The 23,952-nt window shown below is 37.5% G+C and overlaps 1 protein-coding gene across 1 annotated transcript in view; it reads right to left on the bottom strand.

The window, feature by feature from the left end:
• The window catches only part of pkd1b (polycystic kidney disease 1b), a 42,021-nt gene that overhangs the window by 4,254 nt on the left and 13,815 nt on the right, over positions 1 to 23,952 (bottom strand). Inside the window, exons 15-39 of the mRNA XM_026915333.3 lie at positions 23,668 to 23,899; positions 23,404 to 23,554; positions 21,944 to 22,078; positions 21,527 to 21,671; positions 20,855 to 21,451; positions 19,795 to 19,945; positions 19,467 to 19,716; positions 14,940 to 15,135; positions 14,247 to 14,414; positions 14,020 to 14,163; positions 12,855 to 13,065; positions 10,267 to 10,390; positions 9,941 to 10,087; positions 9,058 to 9,122; positions 8,786 to 8,982; positions 8,206 to 8,320; positions 7,893 to 8,059; positions 6,631 to 6,833; positions 6,288 to 6,485; positions 5,744 to 5,898; positions 3,654 to 3,766; positions 3,404 to 3,527; positions 2,437 to 2,559; positions 1,568 to 1,742; positions 88 to 375 (exon numbers count right to left, since the gene is read on the bottom strand). Of these exons, the coding sequence (XP_026771134.3) occupies positions 88 to 375; positions 1,568 to 1,742; positions 2,437 to 2,559; positions 3,404 to 3,527; positions 3,654 to 3,766; positions 5,744 to 5,898; positions 6,288 to 6,485; positions 6,631 to 6,833; positions 7,893 to 8,059; positions 8,206 to 8,320; positions 8,786 to 8,982; positions 9,058 to 9,122; positions 9,941 to 10,087; positions 10,267 to 10,390; positions 12,855 to 13,065; positions 14,020 to 14,163; positions 14,247 to 14,414; positions 14,940 to 15,135; positions 19,467 to 19,716; positions 19,795 to 19,945; positions 20,855 to 21,451; positions 21,527 to 21,671; positions 21,944 to 22,078; positions 23,404 to 23,554; positions 23,668 to 23,899 (4,574 nt within the window). The remainder of the gene's footprint in view (positions 1 to 87; positions 376 to 1,567; positions 1,743 to 2,436; positions 2,560 to 3,403; positions 3,528 to 3,653; positions 3,767 to 5,743; positions 5,899 to 6,287; positions 6,486 to 6,630; positions 6,834 to 7,892; positions 8,060 to 8,205; positions 8,321 to 8,785; positions 8,983 to 9,057; positions 9,123 to 9,940; positions 10,088 to 10,266; positions 10,391 to 12,854; positions 13,066 to 14,019; positions 14,164 to 14,246; positions 14,415 to 14,939; positions 15,136 to 19,466; positions 19,717 to 19,794; positions 19,946 to 20,854; positions 21,452 to 21,526; positions 21,672 to 21,943; positions 22,079 to 23,403; positions 23,555 to 23,667; positions 23,900 to 23,952) is intronic.

Here is a 23,952-nt window from a genome sequence, read left to right as displayed (position 1 = left end):
TGTTCCACTGATTTTTGTAATATCAGTAACTGCCATTTCCACTGCCTACAACAGCAAACAATTTCCTGCCCCTGCTGTCAATTTTACCTGTGGAACCAGCAGCATCAGTAACACAGCCGAGAGCTGCGAGGAACTCTTGGCTAAAGCGGCAATGCTGTGAAATCCAGTGAAGGTGTCAGGCTGGGAGACATGAACAGAAAGGCATGTGGTGGCCGTGGACAAGAAACAAAAGCGCACTGAAGCTGCTGAGAAGGACAGTAAAGCGATCAAGAGCTGGAAGAGATGCCAACCCTGGGTTAGGTACTGAGCTCGCTCTCTGAGCATCCTCCAAACCTCGGCACTCAGAAAACACAAGGAGAAGATCAGCAGTAGAGCCTAGCAAAAGAACAGAGCAAAACAACATTCCACTGTCTCTCTACATACTTACACACATACACACACATACACAACTTTTATTGCCCAGTTTCGTTACATGGCCTGAAAAACTATCTTTAGGGATGGAGGACAAAATCCTGTTGCTCCATTTCTTTAAACTCACATTAAAATTCCTGAAATTGCAGTGAATATTATATTATATTATATTATATTATATTATATTATATTATATTATATTATATTATATTATATTATATTATATTATATTGACTACAGAAAACAAACAAAAAGTTTATTATAAGAATATGGCTTCCACCCTCATTGTTCAGCAGATTATAAAAAACACTTGATCCAGCATCCTATTACTTTACATTTCTGCTAAAGCCGTGAGATACAAAATAAGAACTAGTTAAATCAATAATTAAGTAATTAAGTAAATAAATAAATACTAATTAAATATTAAATAGCGGTAATGAAGTCATAATGTTTGCACAGGCTATAGGCTATTTTATTACACATGCAATCAGGTATTTTGAGTTGCTGAATTCATTAAAAAAGCCAATAAACATTGGCTTTTTTAATGAATTCAGCAACTCAAAATAGGTGATTGCATGTGTAATAAAATAAAATAGTATTACTGTTAATTCAGTGCACTCTCCTGTACAACAGAAATGCTCATGATTTGAAGGATAAGCTGACCGAGCACTCATCTGTGATACTTACAGTTTACTTCAAGTTTAATTCATAATTTTGTCCATTGCAAAAATTCAGTCTTTGAGAAAAAAAAATTTAATGAATTTATTTAATTATTAGTGCCATATTTAATAATGGCTTTAAATGTCATCCCATATATTTTTTTAAGTGTATTCACAGCCAAACATGCAAATGTCAGCATGATATATTGTGGTCATACTGTAAATCAAATCAAAATATGGCCCAGATTTCTTAAGATATTTATTAACACAATTTAAAAATTGTGGGCAAATACTTAATTAGCTCTAAACCCTGCTTAATCTTTTCCTTGTTGGTGCAATTTGGGTACTTTGGCTTAAATTTAGGTACTTTAATATAAATTAACCAATACAAATATATATGGCTTTTTCACATACACTGTATTTTTCCACAGTCCAAAAGGTTGAAAGAAATATTTCATCCCAGTATTGGTGAAGTTTATCTGCATGATTTCTGTTACCGTTATGGCGATGTTTAAGTCTAGTCCAGAGAAAGAGCCTGGGATATGAAAAGACTGGATGGAGATGGTGGAGAGAATCCGCTGTGTCTGTGTTTTCTCCAGCAGTATGGAGACTGGCAGGAACATCCCTGTCTCTCTGTGGTACTGAGTAAACTCAACTAACATGGCTTGCATCCTGAAATATATAATGTTTCGTTATAAACGGTGAGCAATGGTGAGCAAGAGCAGCAGCACTAAGTACAGAATTTAAAAAGTACATCTAGAGCAGAAAGGAGAACTGGGTTTGATAAAGATGATAGCACAAATATAGGAATACTCCAGTATTTTTTAATCTAATCTCTATTTTTTTTCAATGCTGCTGAATTCTCAATTCTGGTTACTCAATTAGAAGGTGTTGATTAAATTCATTTTTTAATAATTTTTTTTTTTACCAGCAGCTGGAAGGAGTCTCCAGTGTCAGCACTTTGTAACAGAGAGTCTGATGTCACATGGATCCATCAGGACATTTAGGAAAATGTAAATAACTAGATTTTTTTTTATTTATTACTTTTTACATCTTTAGTGTCAGAAAGTTGATATTCCTTCTCTCTCTCATCCTAAGATCTTTATTGTTAATAATAATAATAATAATAATAATAATAATAATAATGTAATAGTTGTTCAGTTGAATTTGTGTTACATTGTCATGTTCAACAACTGCCCTTAGACTTCAATTATAAGTGAATTTCAAGGCAACATGTTTTCTATTCTTTGCTCAGTACAGGGAATTGTTGAAATTTCTGTCCACAGACAGAGATTGGGTTTTAAAAAAAACTCTTGTGAGCATTCAATTTAAGAGCTGTAACAATGTCCTCAGGCGAGAAACTCACTCTGCTGTGATCCAATGTGTTTGTTTCAGGCCTGACAGGATGTGACTGGTGAAGAAACTGCTGTTTCCGAGCAACATCTCGTCGGTCTCACTGGAGACACATGACTGTGCTGTGGACCACGGCCTTAGCAGGAGACAAATCGATGTTCAGAAAAACATTTCAGCTTTAATACTAATCTACTGTAGTTAGGTATGTAAATGTGAGTTATTAGTTCATGCTTGCTGAAAGTATTGTGACAAATCCCAGACAATATTTCATGTATGCTATAATGTTTTTTTTTTTGTTTTTTTTTAATGTGTAGATGCCTGGGAAACAAGAAGGTTCCATGACCAGAAAAAAAAAAAAAACAACAACTCCTAATCCTTACTGATTTTTACAAAATGAAAGTTTACATTTAGAATGTACTGTATATTTAAACATGATAATGTAGCTACAGAACAAGCTACATGTTAAAGCTAAATCCCACTACCTGCTGCTCTACACACATCAACTGAAGCACAAGTTGGCTGATGGTAGAACGGTTTTTGCTATTTGGATTAATTAGCATGCGCAGATCACAGATCACTCCAACTCTCAAAGCTGAAACATTAGCCAATGCCTTGCTGACTTCTTGTCAAAGACGCAAACATTATGCTCTGTATTATAAATTTGTTCAAAAGAAGATAGTAATTACATACTCCTTTGTTTCTCTTAGTCTGTACTAATGCACTTAACTAGCTAACTAGCTTGCCGTGTGTTATTACATTATATTAGCTATTACTTTTTATCCTAGGCAATTAGGTTTCCAGGCAACCAAACCATGGGACTGGACAGCACACTGGAGCTTTTACTAAAGAATTCATGATTTGTCCACCTCTGATATTGTACATTAGGAAACATTTTATGGCTTTACCAAAGCTGAACATTTTGTAAATTCAAGGCTTGACCTAAAATCTATCCTTCCACATCTGTAATGGAGATGACTCACCAGGTGAGGAGGGAGGTAGTACTGTTGCTTTGGTGTCTTTGTCTCAGATGTCCTGAATTTTGAGCACTGAACATCATCAACATCTGGCCATGATTCACTGTGTCTTTGGTATTCCCTCCACAATCTTAGAAGGTTGGAAAAAAAAAATTCAGTTATTCAAAACGCCTTCACAGAACACCTTCATTTCTGACACACATTTTGATCTTTGAGTTGTGAAACCGTGAGCCATTTTGCAATTGATGATCCTCACAGCTTGTTGCCTTCATTCTCTGTAGTCGTGCTAAGCCAATCAGAGTGAGGGAGGGATTTTTATGGAGGTGTGCTGTTAAGCTTTGGTCCATCCACTGCCACACTTCTGTCCACCTATATGAGAAAATAATTCATTCCATTAAACATCCAGTAAAGTATAATATGCAAATCACTATAGTTCAGTTCCACAATCAGTATGCACTAGTGCAGTGGTGCTAAATGCCAGTCCTCATTGCCTACTGCACTTCCCGAATAAAGTCACCCTAAACTTTATTGCATTTTTAATGATTACATTTAAAATGTAGTAATATAAAATAACCTTATTTACAATAAGCTTTCCATATAAACAGTCCACTTTTGTGGTATTCACAACTTTGCTAGTCTGATGTAGTTCATGAGTTGTCATACAATGATGTTTCTCAATATGGCAGAAACCATGAAAATTCTTGTAACAGTTGATGCTAACTGTAATTTCAGCATAATTTACTGACTTTTTTAGTAATCAGAGAAAAATGTTGATATCCCCAAGTGGTTTGGTGTCAATTTGGGTCACTATCTGCATTTGCATTGTCCATAAAAAAGAATAAAATGTTAGCCTCATTCATCAGCTAGTTTAGTTTAGGCTCCACCTCCACATTTATTAAACAATTTCACTGATTAAATCCTTTCAAAGAAGTTTAATTTTAATGCACTGACTGCAGCGGGGTTTCTGTATTCTTTTAAGAAATACTGAAAATCCGTTGAATTGCATCATAAAATATAAGAGCCAATCATGTTCCAATATGCAAATGCAGGCCATGCAACATGTGGTTTACAACAAAAAGGTGTGGTGTGTGTAGGGCTTGGGGAAGTTTTCTAATTTGCATATTCATAAATTCTGGTATTCAAGCTTTTTTCTATTGAATATAGAGAAATTATTTTGAACTGAATTTAAACAGAGTCATGTTTTCACACTATTTACAATAAGGTTCCACCTCTCTTGTGGTATTCAGTTAGTGAAGTCTGATAGAATTCATGAGTTGTGATGCAATGTTCATGTTTCTCAATATGACAGAACCCAAGGAAATTTGATTAGCATTTGATTACAGTTGAGCAATACTCCCGATGGTTATGTCATTTCCACCTTTAAGTCTGTGTTTACGTTGTCTGTATTGCTCGAAGTGGAGAACGATAAGCGCTAGTACTCTCATTTTTGGAATGTAAATATATTTTATCATTTTTGAACGGTCTGATTAATTATAATAGTACAGCTAGGTACGGCTACAAGGCAAATCGCATGTTTATATTAGGTGATCATTCTAATACGTTATTGTTTCTATAGTGACAACTTACAGAGGGACTGATGCGTCCCATAAATTGATTTTAACTTGTGTAATTGTTGATATGGTGAAGTTTTCTGTAACGAGATGTTTAATATTTACAGAAGGAATTTTTGGTTTATACTCTCACGCTGAGGTGATGTTATCTAATACAAAATTGTATGCTTACATTTTAACAAGCGTTTCTGTCCTGCGTGTAAAATGCAAGCTCTTGTGTTGTGCTAGCGTGCTTGTTATTTACTTCTCTATTTTTTTTCCACTCATGCAGGTACAGTAATTGAAGAAAAGCCTCCATGGAAGTCTACACTGTGAAATTATTGTCCACTTACTTTGAGTGTGTAGCCAAGAATACTGTTATTATTAGCTAGATAGTCCATTTGATTCTGTGGCTAAGCATGGGTAAAGTGGAGTACCGGAAGCTTAGTGCTTAGAGGAAAACACAGAAGTGTACGGCCCACTTCCACCTGAAAGACTAAATTGCTAGCCAATTTATGCTCAGCCTCCATATTCCCTAGTTGCCTAGCAACAGTGTTCTCACAACTTTATATGTTAACAGCATGAATGTTGAAAATGATTTTCATCTGAAAGCACCATTTAATTCAAGTTCTATGTGACTTTAAGAGTTTTTCTTGCACTAACAGCTGGTTCACAGGCTGAATAGAAATGTTCAAGCAGAAGGTTGTACTCAGACTAAGACTAGTAATCACTGCACTAATGGCTGCCGTGGAAACGCAGCCTGGAAATGAGAGACGCTAGTGGTTTGGTGGTTCACCCTGATAGGGCTGTAAGGTTAGGATGTCCTGGCGAGGCTGAGATGATTGAACGTTTAACTGCAGGGTGGAGCAATCTGCTGTTCATCTGCTGGATATTATCCTGATAGTTCATCATGAGAACCACCAAGAGGAACAGCATGTAGATCAGGCAGTTCTGGATAAGGTGGGGAAAAACAAGATACAAAAATTGTCAGGCATTTTGAGGACTAGTTTGCAGAGCAAACTCTTATAAAATTATTATAAGATTATTGTGTTATTATACCACACTAATGCTGAAAACTATTATGTGGTAAGCATGACATGAGACAAGCGGTCTTTGAATGGATAATGACTCCAAGATTTTAAAGGAGGCTCTACACAGAAGAGATTCCTTAGAGCAGAGGGTGGACCCAGCAAAGTATTTCAGTCAACTGCTGAAAGCTAGGAATTTTATGTAGCTAATCCTTCATAAATTTTTCATTGAATACCCCTTCCTCAGAGGGACAGACCAAAGATCCCTATAGAGTGTATGTCAAAACTAAATTGGACAAATTTAATGCACACCTTCATTAGATTTCTGAGAATTCGTACTTTCCGTGCCTCCTCTTTAGCATGCAGCAGGCCGTAGCCACAGAGAGGACGCACTTTAACCCCTTGATCCTTCCCCATCCTCATCACTACAGTCTCCTGGACCAACCGATCCTCCACCTCTGGATCTACTGGTTTCACCACAGAGGCAAGATACATGGCCCGAACACATATCTGTAGAAACGTAGAACAAAATTACAGCTGATGCTTTAGGTAAATCTTCACAGGCCAAAAAGTTGAAAGAAATACTTGATTCAAAAATGCTCCATCTCATATACATAATGCTATGAGTCATCATTGCTAGCATTTCCACACTAACCATGAGAGGCTCCAGGACCAGGACTGATGTGAAGAAGGCTGACAGGACCGAAGTGAGCCACATGAGGAGCACCGAGTTGGAGAAGGTGCTCCCGTATAAGCCCACCAAGGTCAGACACATTCCCAAGAGCACAGCCACAAGAAGATAAGCCACAGCCAACACCCAAGATGGTAGCACCAGACCTGGCCCACTGCGAGACACACCTGGGGATTGGCCATATCACAGTTTTTTTCTTATACTTTTTTTTTTTTTTTTTTACAGCTGTATGTATAGATTTATAATGCACATACATAAGGCATGTTTGCATTGATGGAACTTCTGCAGGAACCCAGAAACCAGCGTTTTTATTAGCTAAACACAAGTTGGTCATCCTGTAATGGATGTGCTTGACCAATCACATGTTCACTAAAGGAATCTCCAACTCTGTGGTTCCTGGTCTGCAACAATACTGGTTTCTTTGTCGGAAATATGTTAATGGTTCCTGATAAAGTTCTTGGGCTCCTGGAAATTTTTTTCGGTGCCTTATGAACCAAAACATTTCCTGGAACAATGGTTCTGGTTCATTTTGTGTTAACATGTCAAAGGTTTCTGAAGAGGTTTTTGCAGTGGAAATGCCCCTCAAGAACTTAAACTGTTACAGGAACAATGACCGTGGTTCCTCTGCTGGAAAAAACAAAGTTCTAAAGTACTAAAAATGATACTGGCACAATGGTCCTGATTTCTCTGTTGGAAACATGTCTACAGCTCCTAATTTCCTGAAAAGGTTCCTTAAAATCGATGTATGCCTGAAGCAATGTCTCTGGTTCCTTGAGGAAACACACCTAGAGTTTCCAAGTTCCAAGTGAAACATGCTTTATAAACTACATGTTCCTGGAACAACAGCCCTTGTTACTTTCTGAAGAAAAAAGTTGCTGAAGTGAATATGTTCCTTATGAACTAAAAAAAATAATGGCCTTAGTTCCTTTGGTGGAGATGCATCCAAAGTGATGAGTTCCTAAAAGGTTCCTGTCTTGTGAACTAAACAATGGCTCTGCCAACCCTAACCCTTTGGTGGGGACGCAACCAAACTTTCTGAGGTTTTAAATGGTTGCTGCTGTGAAACTTGGCTTATAAACTATAAGTTTCCTAGAACAACAGGCTTAGTTACGCTAGTGGTGACTCCTCTAAAGTTCCTGAAAAAGTTTCTGGGTTCTGACGAATGTTCCTGTGGTGAAAACTTTCCTTGACATAACCTTTTAAGCCACACAGTCAAATAATCTCACCTATGTGTGTGGTGGAGGTGGTGCTGAAGGAGTCTGGGGGAAGACTGGGGAGGAAGGTACTGGCCACACTACACACTGACATGGAACAGTGGGATTTATAAAGACCAGTGTCGCAATCTGATTTCTCCACACTCAGATCCATCCATTCACTAGAGGAACTTTCCAGTCTAGAGTAAACACAAGTGCACCTTGAGCTTGGGGAAGATGTTCACAATGTTGGCATAAGCTCAGTGTACCACAAAACCATATGATGTCTACAACTTTTTGGTAATGTAGTGTTAATATGTAGGTAGTGGTGAGATGTAGCACTCACGTGTCAGATAGAACAGTTTCGTTGGGTGAATATCGGCCACTATCAGATGTACTTGGCCCTGAGGAAGCAGCACTGGATAAGAAAGGATCTGCAGATACAGGCTGCAACTCCTCTCCTGCAATAATATTTCAAGAAATCTTGCAATTCTCACTGAAATATGTAACATTTCGGAAATAATTTATGTCAGATAAAGATATATATACCACAGTGCTCTTGAATGCTTGATTCTGATTGGTCAGAAGGTTTATATTAACAGGCTTATTTCTTGATAACATGACAAGTTGAATTGTTTTTGTAATATTAACTTTGAAATAATGAGAAAAAAAGAGAGGCTGGTGAGAGAACCACTATCTATAAGAGTAATAAAACAGTTCAATGGATGTTCCACAATATTAAATGTAACAATAAATGGATAAAATTTATCACGCATCACTCAACAATTCATTATTGAAAATTGTAATCGTTGGCAAATTGATGGGGTATAAGAGTAATAAAACAGTTCGAGGCATTTGGCTCGAGGCAGTTGATTATTTCCTTATAACAGCACTCCACCAAGTGTCCTATTCCTTTCATAACATACCAGAGAACGATGGTTGCTGTTTCTTCAGATATGGAGAACTGCTATCTTCAGAGCTTGAACATTCAGATGTTGGAGAATTCAGTCTTAACTGAAGAAGCGCTCTTTTTCTCTTCAACAGCCGTGTGGGTCCGATCACCTCAGCAAGGCCTAAAATGCTGTCGCTTGATGTCCACTGGTCCACTCTGCTAGAGCGAGGACTAAACAGCGCAGGTTTTTTAGTTTACACTTGTTAAATGAGAGTAGCAAGCGCAGTAACACAGTCTTTCTTGTACCTTTCACTCCCAAAGTGTGAAGTGTTCCAAAATTCCGACTCCAGTTTTGGGCTCTCCAAGGACTCCTTAAAAAATGCAAACATTTCAGTGTTTTGTTTATCAACCTCCATGCCATCTTAAATATGTTATACCATAGTGATGTTGAATTCTCGATTCTGATTGGTCTTAGGGTGTTGACAATTTTTCTATAACAGTAGATACGACAGTAATTTCATCTGCAGAGCAAATCATTATATTATATTTATGTTTCTATAGTTTATATTAATGTTTCTAGTAACAGTCGGTTTATAAAAACTTGTATGGTGGATGAGTCAAATAATCTAAACCTAATAATAAATGGATTTTAAAACGTGGTGTTATTTAAATAAAGGAAAACATATAATCATTGTTATTATGAAGTTTTCTGTAAGGAGACATTTATTTAACATTTTTTGGAAGGAGTCTCCAGTGTCAGAGCTTTTTCCCACCAAAGGAAAGTCTTCAGGATAGAGGTGTTTACACTTTGCAGTTTCTCGGTAATATGACGAGCTGCGTTTCACGTCTTATTAACTTCAGCGACCGTTTATATCTGCTACAATGCAAGTGAGGACAGGAACGGACTTGTTTCTCTGAGGTTTCACAACATTAAATGTAACTATAAATGAATAAAAATATGATCTATCGTTCATTAATAAATAAAAAAATAATAATCATTGGCAAATTGCTGTAGAATAAGAGGAATTAAAAAAATTGTCTTATTATTGGAAAATATTCAGCTTCAGGGTTGCAACTTTGCATCAGGTTGCATTACACCACCCTGCTGTTGATTATTTTCCTATAACAGCACACCCCTAAGTGTTTTACTCCTTACATGTTCAACCATCTAAAAATAGTTAAGTCTCACAAGGGAAGATCCTTCATGTGTGGAGGACTCGTGGCCTGTAGGCATGGACAAAAAGGAAGCGCAGGACATATCTGGGTGGCTGAAGTACACATCCATCTCTACAATATCAGACATGGGGGAAGGAGGCAGAGAGAGCTCCACGGCAACCTGGAACAATAATAACCCAGTAATAAAGCTCTGTGTACACATTATGATAAAGTAATCTGATTAGAGAAGTAAAAGAACCAGCATTATTTTAACTTGAGCTTTCTTGAGCACATTTCTTATCCATTTTGATAAGCGGAAACATAACAAGTAGAATGTGATACAGTAGGGAACGTTCATGCCTTGCTCTTGGTCTTTCTGAACAGGAAGGTGAGGAGGGATTGGAGGGGAAACATCACAACAGCGATGGTCATTCCAACCAGTATGGTCTCTGGGGTCATCGGCATCAGGTCAGCGACTGGACCTCTACAATGAGGAAATTAGAGGAAATAATTTTCTCCTAGCACTGAGGAACTGTAGTCATTTCCATGATAGTTTTCATGATAAAGTTTATTTTATCTCCACTCTTAGAAAAAGGGTTATTCAAGGGGAAAATAATTTGGGTTCTTTGTTACCTCCTTTAATGGTTCTTTGGTGGGCCCTCAGGGGGGGACATTTTCTTTATCAGAAAATGTCCAAGAATGCTTATTTACACCATTAACTATTACAGATTCTAAATTTTCTGAGAGTACTTGAAAAAGTATACAAATTATGCAAAAATGAGGAGGACAGGGATGCAATAAGAGCCCAAATATCATTCAAAATATCACATTTACCAAATATTAATTGTGGTATTGTGGATCATTTTGAAAAAAAAAGTGTTCTGCTGGAAAAAAATCACTAACTGAGAAAATGTTGTGCTAAAACCAGCTCTATTTGATTAAGCTCATTTTCTTGAAGGTGCCAATAATTCTGGCATTAAAGGGCACTGTATAGTGTGTGCTCCTACAAAAACAATCCATTAGTGTACCTTTAAATAGATTATATAATAAAGGTACACTGTGCCCTCTGGGGCTTCTTATTAACTGCACGTCTAAGGACACAACTTTATAGTGAAGAGTGTTTACGTCTTCAAAGGTATAGCTTAGTACCGTTTGCTCTGAGCGTGTGTGTACAAACTGTTAATGTACTCACGCTGATATAGCATATCATTAATCACAGTACACTTTAGGTTTCTTTCTTTAACACACCTAGTTCAATGCTTAATGGTTCTTCAGTTGTTAAGCTTTTTGTAGAACTGTACAACAGAGTATTTCCTAATCAGAAATGGTTCCAAGGGCCCTTAATTAACGAATGTATCCTTAAAAGTTCTACATTTTAAAGCATGTACTTGAAATATTAAACAAATTATGCAAAAAATGTGCCATTCTGAATAGCACATTTTAGTTAATTCTCAGAGTTACTCATTTCAAAGTCACTTGTTAGCTGCCATGTCTAGTACAATCATTTAAAGGTTTGCAAACCACAAAATGCAGAGCTTGAACTTTCAACAAGTGTCTTTCAACACGCAGTACGAATAATGCTTTGTGATCGAACAATTTAACCCTAAAGACCATCAAGATGTTGAAAATGAAGCGGCCATGGACTTTGATTCCCAGAATCCACCACGTCATCACAACATGGCCGATCTGGAGTCCATTTCCCATCATCTGCAGCCACTATTACATTCACCTGACTACTGATCACACAACTAGTCTCACACACACACACACACACACACACACACGTGAATAGCCTGGACACATACACAACATGAAGTCTTGCTCTGAGTTTACTCATGACAATACCAAGCCTTTGTATTTTGTGCACGCTGTCTGGTTTATATCTCATTCTAGTTCTCTGGATTTAGATTGTGATTTTTGCCGTTGAAAGTTTGTTTGTCGCTTGCCTGATGCAAGTCTGTTGTTTGACCCTGCTTTTGATTGTTGATTTGGATTGGTTCAACCGCTGCAGAAAAAAGCCTACCTGCACTTGCAACCGTCTTTGCCACCTGACAACAAGAAAAATACACAAACCTGCTTGCTTCTGCAAGAAGGTTTCCCATATATGGATCTTTCAACAATATAATGACTCCAAACACTAATGCAAATCTACACAGAAATGGTTGCAGGACACAAAATCAGCATCTTAGTGTCCCTTATGAAATGGATGTCCATATGCACGAACCTAAATATACTGCATAATGGAGTATGGAAGAGGGTCTGAGAACCTCTACAAGTATCACCAACCTTTATACGAAAGTGGCTTAGTGCTGTTTTTCAAAAAGAAGGCTTTACCAAATATTAATTGTGGGAGTGCAGATCATTTTGAAATCTATATTTTGCTGGAAAGATATCACTGGTTGAGAAAATGTGTAAAAAATATTGCATTAAAAAAGAAACTACAGAATCTCCATTTGATAAAGCTATTTTTTTCATGAAGGGTGCCAATAATTCTGGAGTTAAACAAACATTTTTTTTTTCTCCAAAGTACAATGTACATGTACTTTCACTAGCTTTAAATTACATTAAATGATAAGGTACACTACACCCTTCGAGTCCTCTAATTAAAGGTACAGACCTACCCTTGAGTGCACCATGTTAGTGACGAGAGTTTATGTCCTGAATGGTAAGTTTAGTACCGTTTCCTCTGAGCATGGATAAATGGTTTATCCTTGTTAATCTAATCGTGTCGATATAGCATATCATTAAATAATCACAGTACTTCTGAAGTGCATGCTTGAGTTTCCTTATTCTAACATGCCTAATTCAACACAGCAGAAAATCATTAACATGAATAAGTCGTGATAAAAAAACCCCGGGTGCATCAGGTGCTACGCTGTGATGTGTGTTGTACTGAAGTAATTTTCCTGGAAAAAAGGGGATGTGTGGACTGGTGTTGGCTCTGTTACCCGCTGCTTATTGTGGCCACTGCTCCGTACCACACTGCCCCTGCTGCCAGGTAAAGGTGCAGAATCAGAGCGCAGCAAGTTACTCTCTGAGCTCGGCTAAAAGTGCTGTGAGCTGGACGCTCCCATGGAGACAGCCAGAGGTGATGATCCTGCAGTCCGAATAGGAGCTGTGCACGCAAAATCCTCCCGAACTGCCGAAGCTCTGGGGGGCCTACAAAAAATAAACGAACATAGTAGAGTCATTCATTTGTCCATCTTCAGAAAGTGCTTTATCCTGGTTGGGGTGGTGATGGAGCCAGAGCCTATCCCAGGAACATTGGGTGCTAAGTGGGAATACACCCTGGATAGAACCCGGAGGAAATCCCCATGGAACCACACACAATCCCCTAACCTGGGACCCTCCAGAGACCCTGGAGCTGTGAGGCGGCAACACTACCTGCTGCACCACCGTGATGCCTAAATAGATCATTTAAAAAAAGGATATAGTGCATATATATTCTATTCTATTATATTCTATTCTCAAGTGGTAGCTCAGTGGTTAAGACATTGGACTTCTGATCAGAAGGTTGTGAGTTTGACTCCCAGCACCACCAAGCTGCCATTGCTGGGCCCTTGAGTAAGGCCCTTAACCCTCAACTGCTCAGTTGTATAAATGAGATAACTGTAAGTTGCTCTGGATAAGGGCATCTGCCAAATGCTGTAAATGTAAATATATGTGTGTATAACTACTCTGTTAACTAAGTATTATTTATTATTTTTTTAAAGAAACATTATTAATATTTTTACATTTAGTTTTTTTATGATTTGTTTCATGTCTATACAGGGCCCTTGCGTATCCTGAAAATAATAATATTATTATAAATAAAATTATTATTATTATTATTATTATTATTATTATTATTATTATTATTATTATTATTATTATTGCCTTTAATGAGATGCATTCAAATAACCTAATGTAATGAGTAGGGTTTATTAAACCCACTTGTCGATCAGGCAATTACAAATAAAAAAATAAAAATCCAGACATTAAATCCGATTGGCCTGATCTCCCGGGCTACTGATTTGTCCGTCCCTGTACCAGATAAATTTTCAGAAGAAAATGGATATTCACACTATAGCACATGAGGCTGTTTTATTCAGAAGGTATTTTATCAGCTCTTACATGTAGCCAGCACCACTTTCTGAACCAATCCCGAGTTCTTTTCATTCTCCACAGACAGCCAGTCCTCCACCAGGAAGAAGAACATGTTATCCGTCTGCATGTCCCACACTGTCACATGCTGAAGATACCATGAAGGGTCCAGACCTGAGTAGAGAAGAAAATGTACTTTTTTTTTTATTCTTGAACAATTTAAATAGAAGAAAAGTCATTTCTATAATATTTCCCACCTGTGTTGTCATGCCAGATGCATATTTTCCAGATTTCTCCCAAGTTAACATCAGTTTCTACCTGAAAGTCATCTAGACCGTTCCTCTGAAAAGCTCCTTCTCTTTGCAGGTGCCGTGAGCCACTTTTGTTTAGACCATACAGACTAATACCTACATGAGCAGAGGTTCCTGGAGGAGACAAGGAGCAGCGATACATGGTCTATTAAATGGAATGGGGGAATGACTGTTTATAGCTGCTATAATGTAGTATAAAGTCAGAACAGGAACAAATGTTTCACAACATTAAACACAACTATAAATGGATAAAATGTACAGTGTGCCATTCTTTAATTAGTAAAAAGACAATCGCTGGCAAACTGCTGTGTTATAAGAACAATAAAACACTTCAGGAGATGCTATTTTAGGAAAAGAATTAACTTGTTGGTTTGTATATATACACACACACACGCACAAATTAACCAGTTCAAAAGTTTACATACACTTGAGTCTTAATACTGTGTGTTGTTACCTGGATGATCAATCACTGTTTTAATGTTTTGTAATAGTTGTTCATGAGTCCCTTGTTTGTCCTGAGCAGTTAAAGTGCCTACTGTTCTTCAGAAAAATCCTCTAGGCAGGTGGTTTTAATGTTATGGTTGATTGGTATATATGTATGTATGTATATATATAACATTAAATTCAGTCTTGACTTACCGGCCCCTCTGTACCAGCCAGTTTTGACCAGTACCCGATAACGGTAGCGACCTGACTGGCCACATAGTGGGATGGAGCTCAAGCGCAGGCTGTCCAGATGGTCTAGTTTGTGGGTGATGAGACCAACCAGCAGATGAATCAGGAGTAGAATCCCACACACTATCCCCACCAGCAAGTTCCTGCTCGGTCCATCTGACTGAAACAGTAAGATTTATCAGTAACACTTTCTATGGAAGCCATGGTCTGGGTGTTAAATTGACAGTTTAATGATAGTGACTCTTTCTTTGAATAATAAGATTAATCCAGTTCCATGGTTTCTCACTGTCATTCTCAATTGTCTTTAATAGCCATGGAAGCATACTATAGTTTACCAATTATTTTCTGTAGTTTAGGCTTATAATTTATGAATTGCATTTGATATGAATAACAGTGTCAATAAAATTCCAATGTAGCAATTCAATTTAAAATATCCCCCTCACATTTAACAAATCACACCCTGTATGTAGATGTTGCAACATTGTCACTTTTAGAACCTGGGAGAGGGATAAATTCACATATTTACTATATATATATATATATATATATATATATATATATATATATATATATATATATATATTTGAATCCATTTATTTCTGTAAAGCTGCTTTGTGACAATGTCCATTGTTAAATGCGCTATACAAATAAAATAAAATTGAATTGAACTGAATTGAATTAATGCACTGTGCAACACTCATTGACAAGCACCACATTTAACACTGATATGGAGCAGAAGTGCTGTAAAGTGCACTCCTGCTCCATATCAGTGCTAAATGTGTTTCTTTTGCGATGTGAAGAAGCCACCTCAGTGTGTGTTCAGAACACTGTTCCTAAACTGGTCACTGGGGAATTCAGGCTTTCGAAATTTTTGTTGTCTCTCAGAATCCAGCACACACTACATATTCTATTGCTTGGTTTTGGCACAAGATTCAAACTTTGGTTCAGGGGGATACTCCAGAGCCAAGGTTAGGAACCTGTGGTTTAGACATATTGGGACTCTGGTTCACAAGGACCAGTTTGAGAGACACAGGTTGAGTATGATCTACAAAATCACACACAATGCGCTTTTGTGGGGGCCAAGGTGTGTTTCCAAGATAAAACATCAAAACCCAGGACTGTCTCTTTTTAGTAGACCATTTTAGATTACAACCAAACTCAATCCCTTGTCTACCTCCAGTCCTCAATTGACCTTAACGCATGCCTTAGTTAAAATCAAAGTTATAAAAAAGTAGGTTCCTATCTGTCCTCAATTGGTGTAGTGGTCAGGGCTTTGGTTTCTGGTGCCAAAGGTCCTGGGTTCAATTTAGCCTCTTGACACTATTGCAGCACCTACAAACAAAAGAGAAATATACCAAAAAAGGATACCTAGTGTGAGCTGGTGTGGCTCAGCGGTATGAGCTGTGGTGTTTGTTGTGATGCTGGTAGGTCCTGGATTGAACTCTGTGTAGGGTTCGCAAGCCAAATATCTGGGAGTGCAGGGCTTGGTGCTGAAGGTGTGTGGTACAATGGAGGCCTAAAGGAGGCTGGGAGCCAAAACTAGGAGTTCTGGAGAATAAGCTTTTAATAAACAATGAAAGAGCAAACAAAGAGGATTCTTCTCCTGCTCCCCTTCATACCTCCTTAGGGGGATTCTTCTCCTATCACCTCCACAGCCCACACCACAATGAGACACACACCCTCAACAACCACAACCTCACACAGCCCAAGCCAGGCTCGAACCACCAACATCAGCACCAACTACTAGAGCATTTTTACATTGCACCACCAAGGGAGACTAGAGGACCACCATTTTTTGGGGGGCTTATCTTGAAGAATCAGCACCAGAACTAAGAACACCAAGCTAAAACTTTATTAGGGGAATGTTAGTACAGCATGAAAAAAATACATCAAGGGATCTTTTTAATAGATTAAAATGTGCCAATGCAAGTATTTGGTGAAGAGGTGGATCTTTAGTTTTGCCAGTGACTTAGTGTCAGGACAGAGAAGAGTATTGATGCATGTCTTCCATGCACCTTGAGAGATGGTGGGTCCAGTCGAGTAATGCTAGAGACTTGAAGGGGGTGTGATTCAGACCAAGGTGTGGTAAGAGTCTTCAGGTAGGTAATTTCCTTCAACTACTGCTGAGCCTTATATGTCTTGTCTGACAAGCACATGTCACACTAAATGACCAGTCTGGCTTATTTGCAGCAGTAAAATCATTTAGGTGACACTTTCACAGGTCAGAACTGAGGGTTTCATAGTGGAAACCTCAGGAGTGAGCAGATACAGATTTCACATCATTGTTTCTCTGCTCTCAGTGTCTTCTGGTGCATTCACCATCTTTATTTCTCTTTCCTTCTTAATTGAAGCAGTTGATATTTATTGGTTTGGTTCACCATGAGAATAACAATTGCATGATGGTTGTTTACATCTACCAAAAGCATCCATGTTAACCAAAAGGTGTATGAGTAGATTTGAATTTATTTGTAAAACATTCGTAGGAGCACTTACCCAAGCAATGGGATATTTATGAAAATCTAGTTAGTTCTGAAAATCATTCTTATCTTACAAGAGTTCCTGAGGAAAATCTACATATACGTAAACTCACTGATGTGAACCTTGGTTTTAAATGATATAATTATATATGGCTCATGCTGTCAAGTTTAAATCACTTGTTGTGTAACTGAGTTGTTTCATATTAATGACAAAAAAAAATCTAAAACAAATCCATAAATTAAGACAAATAAGACTAGACATCTAATTATGAAAAAAGTAATGGCACCCCATAAAAGCAGTAAGCGTAAGTGTGTGCCTATAGCCGATGTGCTGCAATGGCTGAGCTGCACTACTGGAAGATTTACCATACAATGCTCTTAGGAGGCACTCTTTCAGCATTTACTGGTCATTTTGTTTTGAGATCTCTGTGATCTTTTTGCCTTTTATGGAGGTATGTGACTCACTAAATGAGAATTCATTACCGTGCTTGGTAATTTACGGCTGGTTGGCATTTATCAACATAAAATCTGTCAGGAATTTTTGGATTGATTTAGTGCAGTTGATGTATGTCATTAACATAGTTTTGTAAAATTTTAAAGAAAGTCTTCACTCGTTATGTCGATCAAAGATCTTTGTGAACAATATGTGAAATGTATATCATTCATCCATACAGAGTCAGGACTAATTTTTTAAAACTCAAGAAATGTTTCGTTAAAAATTAACAGTTCATTAGTGTAATTAACTAAATGTAATGCATAACTACTAGTAAATTGCCATACTACTTACCTGTCAGTTCATTTCACCAATACCTAATCAGTATATAAGCTGTTACATCATCATAATTTAAAATGTAAGTTTGCAGTGAACTCAGTGATTAACAGCTGAACACTTCATTGCTTATCTAGTACTGACTAAGACTGCAATTACTTGTAAACTACTACATATTAATTATAAGAAATCAATGACTATTTAACAGCATAATAAGCTATTCATTAGCAACCCTTGCTAATGAAAACTGTTACCTGTATTTTCAATGTTTATTGACTAAGTTCAACAACTGCCCTTAGACCTCCGTGTTTCTTTTTTTTCTTTTCTTGATACAGAGAAATGTATCGAAATGTAGTCATTTTAGTATTTGAAATTCTGGATTAGTATCTGTACAATAATAGAGATTAGGTTAGACAATTCCTTCCAAGGTGATTCCACAATTATGGTGGCATTTGTATCCCACTGATATTACATTTATAAATATGTATATGATTTAAAGACAAGAGACATTTTCAACACACAGCCTATATAAGTATATAAGTAATTATAAAGTATAAAGATTTTATAATTATTAAAATACTTCAATAATCATAAATTATCATTGGATAAATGTCTGGATCCTTTTAACATTTTATGCTTGAAACATGTTTTTCCACTTTTCCATTAGAGGTTATGAAAAATGTACATTTTAATTCATTCCCTCCACCCTGTTACCTGAACACATTCACCCCTACAAACTCCAACTTACTAATATTCCACAAGTCACGTGTTCAACAGGAATTTTCTCATCGAAATTTCCTGAAGATCATGGGAAGAAGAAAAGCTTCTCATTTTTTCTTTACTTTCAAGTGTACTGACTGACAAAGTAACTTTGTAAGTACAGTCCTGTTACTCAAATTATAGATTGAAAGTAACATTAATCAATATTAGACAAATCGTCAGATTGTCCTCAGTTCTCATGCCATTTGCATGGATGCTATGCTAGTTAACAAGATTTTGTTATTAGCTAGATCTATGTTAAAAACTCATTTAAGAACAGTGAAAGTTTGTTAAAAAAAAGAAATTGTTATCTGAGATACATGTTTAAATGTTTCTTAGATTGAATGTTGACAAATTATAAAAATAGTACTTAATTTTTAAGAGTTACGGGGATAAATGGCACCTCAATTGTGAAATCAACCTTTAAGTCTTATCTTTACCCATACTATTCATACTAAAAAGATGATATTCAAGAGATTGACGCACTGGTGGGAGTAGTACGATGGCATCTGGGTGAATGAACAGACTGGCTCCAAACAGTGTGAGGTGCTCAGTGAGGCAGTGAGCAGCGTCAGGGCTGCTAGTACTGAGCACGCTCAGACCGGCTGTGCTCCAGCGTCTCTGTTCCATGCTGAAGAACTGGCAGAGCGAGCTGAACACACACACCGAGACACACAACTCCACACCCACGCTGTTCTTTAGGGTCACGTACAGGTCCTTAGCAGAGCCATTCAAGCTGGATATAGAAATGATTTGCCATTAGACAAGGAGTTAATGCTAAACAGTGTGTACTGACTGCAAGGAAAGAACTTACACTGGTGTGAGGAAGACTGTTTCCTCCACTGAAGGTCTCGTGCTTGAGAAGGCGAGGGTGAGTTCTTTAACATGAGAGTGTTGGGACGGTTGAAAGGTTTGGTCATCAGTTACAATGATGCTGACTTTTCCAGAGCTCAACGTACCACTTCCTGCCAATACAGACAGTATAAGTGTATAACATCAAATATACAACACTGAAATGATTTGAGAAATTCTACTTTTATAGGCATTTGTGTAAAAAACCTTATGTATGTCTATGGAATAACAAACATCACCATTAAAACGGGTTGACGCAAATCTATAGTATATTCCCTAAATCTTTCAGTTTTTTTAAATACAGCAGATGTTAATTATCCATTAACTTTAAAAATTCAGTAACACTTTCTATAAAGGCCATATGTATAGTGACTTATGAATACATTCATAACATGTTATAATGCGTTCGTAATACATTATACACATCATTATAATTATTTATGAAAAGGCATTAGAGTTTGTAGGGTCGTTTATATGTCGTAAAGTGATTAACTAGTGCTTATAACACAGTATCGCCTTTATATCCTCTCATAATGCACAATGCAAAGTGAGGCTTGGTGATATATTATAGACACTACTTATAATGCATCATGTTAAAGATTCATAATGCATAATAAAGATTGCTATAAAGAATTATAACAATGCTTTATGAATGCGTTACAACATGATATGATATTAATGTGTTCATAGTTTATTATAGATATGCCCTTCATAGAAAGTTTATTTATAACACATCTTATCTTATACAATACCTTGTGATGCCTAGCATAAGGTATAAACGTATTAACGTAATTATAGCTAATTATAGCTACATGCATAAGTAAGGAATAAAACACTTGGGGGTGTGCAGCTATTGTAAAATTATCAATGACAGGGTGGTGTGATGAAGCAGAGTTACTGATACTACCCCAAAGTTCATTAATTTTCTATAACAGCATGTCCTAAATTCTTTTATTCCTACTACGACAGAGATTTTGACAATGATTACCTTTTTTAATTTAGTAAACAGTGAACGATGGTACCTTGAATCAAGCTGAAGTTAAAGGCGACAAAGAGCCCAGCATTCGGCTCCGTTTCAACAGCCCCGACTGTGAAATTCACAATTCCTTCTGATGGCAGAGTGACATTAACCCTTCCTGAGACCTCCATCTTCTTGTTTTGTAGAGTCACACGTATGGCACTTTCTGCCGTCAGGTTTGCAATGGGGATCGGCAGACCCTGTGGTGTGGCGAACTCCATCGCAGCTAGCGTAGTAGAAATTGGTGGATCTGCAGCGGAGATGAATGGGAGCGCCTCGCTCTCCATAAACAGGAGAATCTGAACAATTTCCTGTCTTTCAGTCCTCAGTTGTGAGCTCAGATTCGGAGGGATGTGAAACTGGCAAGGGCTGGACAGGTCAGTACACAGGAGGTCTGAAGTCAGGTCACTGCGTTTGCCTACGGCGTTGATTTGTGGCGCTTTGAGGGACAGAGCTTCCTCGCCAGGCATCCGTGACCACATTAAGCTACGCATTAGCTGTCCGACCTGATAAAACGCTGACATTGCAGTGTCTTGATGTTGAGTGTGGCGGGAGAGTAAACCTGAAGCGTTTGCTGAATACTGAACAGACATTGAGCTACCTAAAGAAAACAAAGAGCATATTAAACTTGATGATGTTTTTGATCATGATGTTCATGGATAAGGAATTTTCATACTTAAAACATTCAGAATATTCCTTCCAGTGTCTATAGGAGTAACATCTCCTTGTCTAGTTTGCTCTCTGATCACGTTGATCATCTTCCCCATGGCCTCCACGACTCGAGAGTTACAGTCTCCACAATGAATCTCAGAAGTAATGGCCTATAACAGAGCGAAAATTCTTTTAATGCTCATGAACTACTGGTGCAGTCTATATTAATGAGCTTTTCTATTGATTCTTACTCCTTCACGTTTTATGAAGCCCTCTTAGCTGTTTTATTCTTTTCTTTCTTTATTTTACCCACATAATCTGCCACATGGCATGATTGTTAAGTAAATTATTGAGCCCTTGGTGATAGCCTGTAGGCCTTGCCAGAGTAACCACCATTTCCGATGCCTGTCTTTTCAGTTATCGTGAATAAAATGAGACGTACAGTTGAATGAGCCAAAGCTGAGCTAATTTGTGCTGCATCCTGAAGCGAGGACACTGAGAGAGAGGCCAAGGCCTGGGTCACATTGCCTCGCATCTGGACTTTGTCCTTAAACTCCTGCATGCTAGTGGCCTTTAACTGTGAAAAAGCAGACAGATAATGTATTTAATCACATAGAAATTATAGAGACATTGGTTATCTTCTACTTTTTTGCTCGACTGCTGAGCAAACTGCCCTAGAAATGGCTTGTCCATTCACTCACTCATTTATACACTACGAAGCATGGTTCAGCAATGCAATATAATGCACTATAAAACAAGCTTTGATATATTATCTGTACACTCTTAGAAAAAGGGGTACTAAACTGTACTATTGGTGGTCACTGCACTGGTACCTGGTCCCTCAAGCATAAACCTGTTGTATCTTTAGTATGTATTTTACCTGTTACATGTTAAAGCGTTAGTCTAAAAATAACACTGGTCTATTTTTGTACCTTAAATCAGTTTAAAGCTAACTATATCCATGGTAAATAAATGAAATTTAAGTCAAAAGGCATTTACATAATTTCGTTTCACTTAAAACCTGTAATGACCTGAGATAATGCTTCATAATGTATTATGTACTTTTAATAACACTTGATGTTAGCACTTGTATTGCTTCAAAAGATATTGTGTATTGAATAAATGAAATTTAAGTCATATCAAAAGACATTTACATAAGCTCACTTCATTTAAAGCCTGTAGTCATCTGACATAATGCTGTATAATACATTATATACTTTTAAGAACACTTGAGTCGAGAACAATCAACCAAAGGTGTATGTTTCAATGCATTGTGCCTGCGGGTATTATAGGTGTCTTTAAGAACAAATATTATAACAGATACTGTGCTGTAGTGTTACAGTGCATTACAACATTTTGTCTACAACGTCCGTATGAACAGATATAATAATGTGTTCAGTGTTTTATTTATAACCTTTTTGTGAAGATTAACAAGGAACTCCTGCGTCCACGATGCTACAGTGCTTCTCAGTTTCCTCTGTTGTTCTATGGTTGCTAATTGATGAAATAGCAGTCAGAACACAAAAATTCCACCTAGTGGAATTTACTGAAGGGGAAAGGGCACAAGATGTGAAAAAAGTGGCTACTTTCACTTCTTGTTGACTCCACCTAAGTGAACTTTAACTGGTGAATTTGTGCACATTAGTTTTGTTAACCAATAGAAGACAAGAGGTTGGGACTGTTTTCAGGTCAGTAAAAGTGCATGGTCAAATATGCTGTTTATCATAAATAAAAATGTGCATTCTTTCTTACTTTTTTAGGATTTTCTTATTAGCAATGTTGGTCACCTCTGTAGGCTGTTGTCTAGTAAAAACTAGTCTTGTTAATTAGCAAAGTTTTTCTGACAATAATTGTAGTTTTTTTCATGACATCAAAACCCAGGTTGAGAGCAGTGAAACTCACCTGATTGAGCTGGCTGGTCAGAGCAGTAGCATATGGTATAACATCCTGAGGGTTGCCTTGTTTCAGTAAAGCCCACAGTTCCTCCTGACTCTTTTTCCTCAACCATTCCGTTGTATCTTGGTCACTCACAGGCACCATGACTACCAGATTCCTGCATGATTTATTCATAGGTAAGTTAAAAAGAAAAATTCAAAAATAAAATGCCTAAGCAATAAATCTAACAGCAATTGTTCTTGTTAATGATAGCAGGAGCATCTCACCCACCTATTGATAGCAGTGACTTTGGCTCCCATGTTGTCTTCAACAGTCACTATTACAGTAATGATGGAAGCATTGTGGCCTGGTCTTGTAATGCCCAGGGGTACCAGCGTGCCAAAAGTGCCTTGTGTGCCTCGGTATAGGGTTATCAAGGGACACTGTGTTCCCGGCCTCTCACATTGTGCTACATGAAGAGCGTATATCATCTGAGCAGAGCTACTGTCTTCATCCACCCAGCCTGTAGATATGGAAAAGTAAATAATAACTGACTGAAATAAACTATTCTTGGAA

This window comes from Pangasianodon hypophthalmus, chromosome 12, assembly GCF_027358585.1.
Source record: "Pangasianodon hypophthalmus isolate fPanHyp1 chromosome 12, fPanHyp1.pri, whole genome shotgun sequence".
Classification (NCBI taxonomy): domain Eukaryota; kingdom Metazoa; phylum Chordata; class Actinopteri; order Siluriformes; family Pangasiidae; genus Pangasianodon; species Pangasianodon hypophthalmus.
The sequence above is the reverse complement of the archived record's forward strand: the minus strand, read 5'-3'. Positions and strand labels throughout refer to the sequence as shown.